A 10,100-nucleotide genomic window follows, 5' to 3' on the forward strand; every position below is an offset into this window, starting at 1 on the left:
TTCCAATTCGAGAAAATACTCTGTTGCGCAACTTGCCTAAATCTACGTTCGCGAAATCGTGTGTCGCCACGGTTTACCTTTGACTATCATCTCCGATCGCGATGCTCGATTCATGTCTCATTTTTGGCGATCACTTCAAGAAACCTTGGGAACTCGTCTTGATCTTAGCATCGCTTATCATCCTCAAACGGATGGACAATCCGAACGTACGATTCAAACACTTGAGGACATGCTTCGAGCGTGTGTACTCGATTTTGGTGGGAATTGGGATTCTCACATTCCTTACGTTGAAGTCTCTTACAATAACAGTTTCCATTCTAGCATCGGTATGCCTCCTTTCGAAGCTCTCTACGGTTGCAAATGTCGTTCCCCGATTAGTTGGAACGAAATCGATGAAGCTCAAATTACCGGACCCGAAATGGTCCAAGAAGCCACCGACCGTATCGACCAAATCCACAAGAACCTACTTGCCGCTAGAAGTCGACAAAAGAGCTACGCCGACAAACGGCGAAAACCGATCGAATTCAATGTCGACGATCTCGTCCTTCTCAAGGTATCCCCTTGGAAAGGAATTGTTCGTTTTGGAAAGAAAGGAAAACTAGCTTCCCGTTTTGTAGGCCCATTCAAGATTCTTGAGCGAGTCGGAAAAGTAGCCTACCGACTCGAACTACCGGAAGAACTCACCGGTGTTTATCCGACCTTTCATGTTTCAAATCTCAAGAAGTGCTTAGCCGAAGGTAGTCTCCATATATCTTTCGACGAAGTACAAGTCAATGAATCAATGATTATGGTTGAACGACCCGTTGAAATCATGGACCGCAACGAAAAGAAAACCAAGCGAAGTCGCATCAAGTTAGTTAAATTTCGATGGGAATCACGGAATTTCGGGTTATTTTATACTTGTATTCTTAATGTAAACCCGACCCGTTTTGTATCCGAACCTTTCGATATTATCAAAATGATGAATTTTATGTTACATAATTGTTTTATAGCTGTTGGATCTAAAAAAACACCCTTTTCGGTTCTTAAAATGCCCCAAAAAGGCTCAAAACGAACTCCGGGGACTAAAACTACCAAAATGGAGACTTAAATGACCCATTTGTAGTTTGTGCTTTCTTGGGTCTATAACCAACCCATTTTCATGCAACACCCTTTATGAAAGACCCATTCAACTTACCCTATATATACACACCCATCTTCTTCATTTGTGCTTGCTCATTTCCTCATTTCTCTCTCAAATTCTTGAATTCCAAGGTTGTTCTTCATAAGCTAATCTTTCATTTTAACTAACTTCTCAATATTTAAAGCACAACACTTATTGTATATGTTTACTTAAATAAATGCTCGATTTGGTGTTATATGCTTTACATGATTATGTGCAAATTCTTGAATGCTAAGACAGGTAGCCTATTGAATGCTAAGGCGGGTAGCCTCATCAAAGTATGATCATACGTTAATTCCGAGTATATCCGGTATCCCCATATAGAAAGGTGTCGTCAATGTATTCTTATTGACGATTTCATTATTGTCGTCAATGTATTCTTATTGACGGTTCATCAATGTATTCTTATTGACGGTTCTATTATCTAAATTGTTGCTATTATTTATTGTTTTCATATACTAGTTGTGGATTTCATACTATATAATTATTGTCCAAAACTATGAAAATTGCTCACCAACCTTTGTGTTGACAAACTCTATTTTATGCAATGTTACAGGTTTGATGTTAGCTTGATTGGATTACTTGAAGAAACTTGTCATCTTGGCTTTAGGATATTAGAAAATGAAAGAACAAGTTATTTGTTTATCTATCTATTTGGCATTTTGTATGAACAATTGTTGTGTTATTTATGATGATATGGATTTAAATGAGTTGTTTAAATATTGTAACTTTATAGTGTCGTTGTGCAATGAGCAATCATGTCGCGCCTCGACGTTTCCGTCTTCATTGGTCGGGGTGTGACACCTTATTTTAAACCAACTACCCCACGACGTTTAAACGTTTATAACTTTTTTACACGTTAATATTTTATAAAAAAACATTATACCATAAAAATGAATATTTTATTCTCTTTAAATTGAGTATGGTATTGCTATATTTTTTCATTTTAAAAACTTAATGTGCTACATGATTACCATTAAGGGCCGGTAAACGGGTCGGGCGGGTTCGGCCGTTCGGGTCATGGGTCTAAAAGGTTAAGGTTGGAATGGGTCGATACAAAAAAGGTTAAGGTTGGAATGGGTCGATACAAAAAAGGCTAAGGGGGAATGGGTCGGGACGGGTTCGGGTCGAAAGGGGTCAAGTCAGAACGGATTTCGTGTTTGAACAGTGTCAGGCGAAACGTGATGTGGGTGGTCAAGACGCGTTTAATGTAGCGTTACGTGTGCACCAACACTTGATTGCGCGCGTACAGTCGTTGTGTGACATGCTTACTAACACTGGTTGAGCTTCCAATGACGCATTATGAGCATGCTATCACCAGATTACGCGCGTATTGTTGTGAAGCTATGCACTTACTGAAGCAATAACACCGGTTACGCGTTTGATGTCATGTATGCGTACATACTCCACTGCATCGCGCGGACACCTAGCTAGTGTAAAATAATCTATTTTTGTTTTTTTTTTTTTGGTTAAATTGCATTAATGTTTTTGGGGAAAGGGTTAACCGTTAAATTGTAAAATAATCTATTTATGTTACGCTTTTATATTCGCGTTTGGATGTTCAAGTCAGTGATGGAATTCTAAAAATTCCTCGCGCAACACGCGTGGCTAAAACGTAGTAAGTATTTAAAAGTATGTGATAGTTATATGCTTCTTATAATAATTGAGGCTCACTGGCACGACTCTTCATAGCCCATGTGTGCTCATACATCAGTTTTTGATTTTCAGTGCACACAAAACCAAACTGAAAGTAATACAGTCCTAATAAATAACTGAAACACAAACCGAAACCGAAGTTATACATGTGCTAAACTTTGTTAGTTAGTTAGTTAAAAAAAATTCTTGCTGATTAAACCTCTCAAAACCTTACTCGCCATCGTCGTCTCCACTTGACAAATCTTGATTCTGTAAACCAATCAACAACAAACCAAATGCAATCATTCTTCTTCTTCTTCTTGATCACATTTGTTTCAACTTCTTCTTCTTCTTCCATTAATAATGCCTGCGTCTTCACATTCAAGATGCACCACCGTTTCTCCGACCCCATGAAGCGGTGGTCGGAGGATACCAACATATTCACCGCCGCCGATTTCCCGGCCAAGGGTACCCTCGAATACTACTCCCAATTAGCCCACCATGACAGAATATTCCGTGGCCGGAGACTCTCCGATTCCGGCGACGAACGCCTCACCTTCTCCGACGGCAATTCCAGTTTCCGTATCAGCTCTTTAGGATTGTACGTACAGTTTTGGGTTTCTTGGGGGATTGGGATATGTGGGTAATAATCAAAACATGCTAATTATGTGTTGTTTATTATTATTATTTAGTTTGCATTACACGACGGTTTCGTTGGGGACTCCTGAACAGAAGTTTATGGTGGCGCTTGATACCGGAAGTGATCTATTCTGGGTTCCCTGTGATTGTACCCGATGTGCCTCCGTTGATACCACGGCTTATAACTCTGTATGTTATCCTTGTAATATTCGTGTTCGCTCGTTTAATGATCGAAGATGGACAATTAAATAATCAGGTTTTCTTGTCCCGTGTCCGTTTATGTTTGTTAAGTAATAGCATAAATGAACGGCTCACAGACGAAAAACTAATAGATATTAATGAACATGGATGAACAACTGAGCGAACACTAGCTAAAAGTTAATACGAGCATAATATGTTGGGCCTAAAAAATTATCAAAAGTAGACTAAATTGTAATGGACCTAAATTTTTAGATGAAAGTCTAAACAAATGAACTTAAAACGAAAGTAAACTATCGAACATAAATGAATGATGATAGACGAACATAAATGAATGTAAATGAATGATGATATGTGTTCATGTTTGCTCGTTTAACTAAAAGAACAAAAAATTTTGTTCATGTTTGTTCGTTTAATTACCAATTATTCTGACTATCAGGCCCATTTGAATAATCTAGAATAAAAAAATGGCTTGATTTTGATCTAAAAGATTTTTTTTTTATTTTATTGAGTATTTAAGGGTATTTTTGACTTTTGGTAACTAATAGATGTTAATGGTGGAAGTATTATATTGTATGATTTAAGTTCCTTTTATATACTTGTTAGGATTTTAAGCTGAGCATATACAGTCCAGCAAGATCATCAACAAACCAAAAGATTTCATGCAACCACAGTATGTGCACCAACCGCCATAACTGTTTAGCAACCGAATCATTCAACACGTGCCCATATTCAGTTTCTTATGTCTCATCTCAAACTTCAACTTCTGGGATATTAATGGAGGATCTTTTACACTTAGAAACAGAAGATAGTGATGGTGAACTCGTTGATGCTTTTGTCACTTTCGGGTAACAAACCCTAAACTACCATCATTACTCTATCAATTTCAGCATCCTTTTCGTTTACATTTATAATTTACAGATGCGGACAGGTGCAAAGTGGCTCATTTTTAGACATTGCGGCTCCAAATGGTCTGTTTGGGCTCGGTTTGGAAAAGATATCGGTCCCAAGTATTTTATCGCGTGAAGGTTATACAGCTGATTCGTTTTCTATGTGTTTTGGACATGATGGAACTGGTAGAATAAGTTTTGGTGATAAAGGAAGTATCGATCAAGAAGTTACTCCATTTAATGTTGATTCATCACAGTAAGTTTCACATTTCTTAACCCTTTTAAGTTTTAAACGTATTCTTATAGTTAAATATTTTGAAATCCGTGCAGTCCGACTTATAATGTTACAGTAACACAACTTCGTGTCGGTTTATCTCTGATTGGATCGTCTTTCACTGCTCTTTTTGACTCGGGTACCTCATTCACATATCTCACTGACCCGCATTATATAAGGCTCACACAGAAGGTACAAATTAAAACTTTTTATTTGGGATTAAATACTTTTTTTTTAAATTATTTTATTATATTTGCGATAGTTCGATGCACAAACTAGAGATGCACGCCATCCAACAGATCAAAGGATTCCGTTTGAATATTGTTATGATATGAGGTATTATACAATGCTTAAATTTTTATTTTTTTTAAACCTCTTCTGTGTTTAATACTTTGATTATGTTTGATGATCGTTTTATTATATTTTTTCTAGTTCTGATGCAAATACTAGTCTAATCCCGAGCATGAGCTTAACAATGAAAGGGGATGGTCAATTTTTTATATACGATCCAGTAATCATCATCTCCACAAATGTAAGTTCCAACATTTTTTAAAACATATATATTTATATTTAAATGCATTTATGCTATAATATCTAACTAAATGCTATACAGCGTGAAGTTGTATACTGTCTGGCTGTAATCAAGAGTGCAGAATTGAATATTATCGGGCGTAAGTCTTTATGAATATTATACAGTGTGTGTTAACAGTATGTGATATTAAAGTTGGTGAATTTTTGTATACAGAAAACTTTATGACGGGCTACCGAATCGTGTTTGATAGAGAAGAGCTTGTTCTTGGGTGGAAAAAGTCTAATTGTAAGTTTCATTAAATTTAAATTTGTATTTGCATATGAAATTAGAGTAAGTAATTTCTATTCTAATGAGTGTGTTTCTGATGAAGGTTATGATGTTGAGAGCTCGACTGATTCGGGTTCAGAACCATTGAACCCATACAATGTTCCTCCTGCTATTGCAGCCGGGGTACAAGGTCACCATGAACGGACCAGAAACGTTGGCAGGAGTTCAGGTGGTTTGCCGGTTTATAATAAGATTTTCTGTTGTTGGACTAGAATGTGGATTTGGTTTTTGATTCTTTTGGCATAGTTTTAGGTTTACACTTGTATAGGAAATGTTGTATGGTCTTTGTGAATGCGAATAACTCGATTGTTGTATAGAAAGATAGCGTATATAGTATATACACCACGAGTGTGATCATTTAGAGGTCCATGTAAAGATGAAGATGATACGGTAATGAGAAGATTTAGTTAAATTTTGAAGACTAGCAACCGATGTTATGCTTTTTTGAATCGAACAGCTTAACAAAATTAATGCTCTGAAAAATGGGCACACTACTGTAAGGGGGGATTTGAACTTAGGTCACGGGATATGACAAGTGTTATGACCATTTGATGGAAATTAAAAAAACTAGTTGTTCAAAAAGAACCAACAAACTCCTAAATCACAATGCCAGTATTGAAGGGAAACCAATTGCCATTCTGGTCGAATAGGGTGGCTGATGGTGGCGGGGTAGTGGTGGAGGGTTTTTGTTGTTATAGTTTTCATGTACACCGATATCTATTTGTCATGTTTCCGAATGGCCCAATAGATCTTGTGCGGTTCTTGAGTAGTAAGATAGCATAAATACCTTACTAATTTGATCATTTAGGATACATGAATTTCATTTGTTAATTAAAAAAATGTGAAATCAACATATTTTCTGTAGTAAGTTTAATATTTTAGTCTCTTGCCAATAGTTTCATAATTTTCTAAAACTTTTCGTATTTTAGTAATTTTAACACTTGGATGAACAAGAACTAGTTTAGTTGGTTCTCATGGGTTGACTTGTGACACTTTTTTAAAGGATTTGGTGTCATTGTGATCATATGGAGAGAATAATTTGTAACAATAATGGTGGTGGTTAATCTATTACGTTTGCCTTGCTTTTTGTTTCATTTTATTTAGTGGACGTGTCAAACAATTAAGTTCCTCCCAAGAAAAGATTGAAAGTTGTAATTATGAATAGTAAACTCAGCTTTATGCTCATAACTTAAATGAAAAATTGTCGTGACCCTTTAAATTTTGTTGTTATATATGTTCTAAATCAACTTTTTTATTTTTTGATTTATTTATATTTTTTGATAATTAGATAAGTTCAATTATACCAATTAAACGATATTGTATTGACGATTACCACACATTTTTTTTTCTTTTTAACATATTTGATCATAATTCACATTTCTTGTATACATTTATGTCCCTTAACTGTTACATGAGTCACTTAACCTTTTTACTCCATCTCATCCCCCCCCCCTTCTTTTCAACTTAATTTTAAAAAATCCTTAAATTATTTTGTGTGGGTATAGAGAGTTTTAAGGCTCGTTGACACTTTAACTCATCTTGTTTTTAACACCCCGTAACCCATGAAGAGATTGGTGTTATGATGTCCCACTCTTAACATTTGCCAAATCAGTTTTAACACCCTAGAGTTAAGTTATGCCCCAGAGCCTAATAGTCATCATTCTCAATTCGGTATCTTTCAATCAATCTAGCATTAAACATTGGATGCTACTTTTTTCAATAAAAGTAATGAGCAACCTTTTCATCTTTATTGGACTTTAACGTGTATCAAGACTTATAAAATTTCATACGGTTGCAAAACTTAAATTCCAATCAAATGAATGAAAAAATCAAAAAAAAAATGAAAAACCCTTTTATGTCGATGTATACACTATCTTCACATTTGATTTACAGATTAAAATTTAAGCATTTTATAATGATTTCGCTGTATAAAAGCCATTGATATTTAAGTTAAACCGAAGACGATTAATCTTTTTGTTTTCTTTGTGAGTTAATTACGCAATTAGTTCTTGTGGTATCTAAAAGGTGTCATGGATTATTTAGCATGAACGAGAACACATGGGAAGATAAAACATGAACGAGATTTCAAGATTGTTCGAATTCATCTTTCATCTCTTTCACCTCATCTTTCATCTTTTTAACTTTGATTTTAAGATTGTTTTTTGGATTCAATAGCCCAGGGATGATTTAGCATGAACGAGAACACATGGGAAGATAAAACATGAACGAGATTTCAAGATTGTTTGTTCGAATTCATCTTTCATCTCTTTCACCCCATCTTTCATCTTTTTAACTTTGATTTTAAGATTGTTTTTTGGATTCAATAGCCCAGGGATGATTTAGCATGAACGAGAACACATGGGAAGATAAAGCAACACGAAAAATATGCACTTTAATCGCTGAGACAAAAAGGGGATTTTGAAGATGAATGTAGTTCAATCGTGGCCAAAAATACTAACTAGTTGGGGGGCAACTTTAAAATTGACGTCCAGGGTTGTTTTGATTATTGTCGGCCTTCCACGTTTACAAAGAACTATTGTTGACGAATTTGCAGGGTGGAGATGGGAAAGGTCGACAAATTTTGATGGTTGACGGTAGCGAGGTAGGGAAACAGGTGAGACGGGGACAAAAATCAAAATGAAGGCATTTAAATTGAAACTGCCTAAAATACCCTCACATATTAGGCATGTGAGGAGCTGCCCAGTTAAATATTAATGACCGTTAATGTTAATACCGTTTTAAAAAAAAAACATAGAGATTCGTTCAGTGATGAAAAAAAAAACATTTAATTACTCTCTTTTATAATCATGTAATTACAATACAACTTGATGATAATTTAGTTTTCCGCATTGCGAAATAGCTTATGATTTCTTTAGTTACAATGTTATAATCTTATTTATAATGACAAACTCACACACTCTACAATACTCTCCTAAATTCACATATATATGATATATGTATCACCAAGGAAGAACGCATTGGTACCATTTGACTATACTTATTTGATATACGGGAATCATAATTCATATATGGATCGAAACGATTTGACCTGACTTTATTAATGTTGTAATTTTAATAGAATGATTAATTTGTAATCAAAAGTTGACGATTATATGTAATCAAACACAACACATATACATGTATACTGACATATGAAACATTCGATTGTATATCAAAACACGAAAATTATGAAGGGTCAAACACGTAATATGATATTCAAGCCCAAAATTTGTAATCATGAAGTCAATATATAATTTCAACCACATAAACGTGCTGCGTTGGTCTTTGAAGAATTTTGAACAATGTTCTAACATTTAATTTAACAAGAGCACATAATTGATTAAACCATATTACCTAAATTAACATAACGGGTTAGGTTATAATAGGAATTATAGTTTTTATAGGAAGGATAAGAAGTAATGTTGTCCATTGATTTTGAATATGGAGGGTTGAGATTAGTTTAGGGGGAAATCAAGTGTGAACACAAGGTAAAGGGCATAAAAGGAATAACACATTTGTTGACTTTCTCTCTCCACATGCAAGGCACATGCCAAATTCCCCCATCATTTTAAAACGTCCATAACTTTTTTTTTACGACGTTTTTATTGAAAAACAAATTTATCATAATAACGAGTGTCTTTTTATCTTTTATATGAGTACCATATTGTATCAAAAATTAAAAAAAAAATTAGTGGGTTTTTTACAAATTGTGTTTTACCGAATTGTGTTTTACAAAAGTGTGTTATACAATAGTATTTTTCATTGTGTTTTTTTCATTGTGTTATTTACATTGTATCATACAATTGTGTTTTTATCATTGTGTTTTTTTTCATAGTGTATTTTCCATTGTGTTTTTCATAGTGTTTTTTATTGTGTTTTTTCGGACTTTTCCGGTGAGGTGGTGGCGGTGGGTGACGGTTGTGATGGCGGTGGGCGGTGGAGTGGTGGTGGTTGTAAGAGATGAGTGAAGATGTAATTGGGTTTTATGTAAGTGGGTTTTTGAAATTAATTTAAGTGGGTTTTGATGTTAAAGTATTAGACTAAAATACCCTCCTTTATAGCCTTCTTAGGAAAATCAAACTTCTTATTTGAACCTAACCCTTAACATAATATGTCTCTGTTGATCAATAATCTCATAAATACGTATTAGAATCTTTTTTAAAGGAAATATATATAAAAATAAAGAGTTTCGAGTGAATAACACAAAAAATGTTTATCCACTACTTGTGGCCTAGTGTTAGAAAGACTTAGGTTATCTAGTGGAGACCCAAATTCGAGGGTTAAATCTCATAGTCTTCAAAAAATTGTATGATTTAGGAGTAGACGAGAGAGTATATGAGTTGTCGTTCATAAATAAATAAATAAATATTTAGCGCCCTTTATATATTTGTAAATCTATATTCATAGTTAAATAAATAAATATTTAGCGCCCTTTTCAGCGAC

General features: G+C 34.7%; 1 protein-coding gene across 1 annotated transcript; it reads left to right on the forward strand.

The window, feature by feature from the left end:
* The first annotated feature begins 3,093 nt into the window (after window positions 1-3,093).
* LOC143552407 (aspartyl protease family protein 1-like) lies at window positions 3,094-5,903 on the forward strand. Its single transcript, XM_077042641.1, has 10 exons — window positions 3,094-3,398; window positions 3,490-3,625; window positions 4,241-4,482; window positions 4,556-4,780; window positions 4,855-4,990; window positions 5,061-5,134; window positions 5,231-5,330; window positions 5,412-5,469; window positions 5,544-5,615; window positions 5,701-5,903. Exons 1-10 carry the CDS (start codon window positions 3,094-3,096, stop codon window positions 5,901-5,903), a joined length of 1,551 nt encoding a protein of 516 aa, XP_076898756.1.
* Window positions 5,904-10,100: the final 4,197 nt, after the last annotated feature.

Source organism: Bidens hawaiensis, unplaced genomic scaffold, assembly GCF_021521415.1.
Source record: "Bidens hawaiensis isolate Kalapana, Puna unplaced genomic scaffold, B.hawaiensis_p1.1 tig00016868_1, whole genome shotgun sequence".
Taxonomy (NCBI): Eukaryota; Viridiplantae; Streptophyta; class Magnoliopsida; order Asterales; family Asteraceae; genus Bidens; species Bidens hawaiensis.

Coding starts and splice junctions, on each gene's coding strand:
- LOC143552407 (XM_077042641.1), top strand. CDS start 3,094: ATGCAATCATTCTTCTTCTTCTTCTTGATCACATTTGTTTCAACTTCT. Junction 4,483..4,555: donor GATGCTTTTGTCACTTTCGG/GTAACAAACCCT, acceptor TATAATTTACAG/ATGCGGACAGGTGCAAAGTG. Junction 5,470..5,543: donor AGAATTGAATATTATCGGGC/GTAAGTCTTTAT, acceptor TTTTGTATACAG/AAAACTTTATGACGGGCTAC.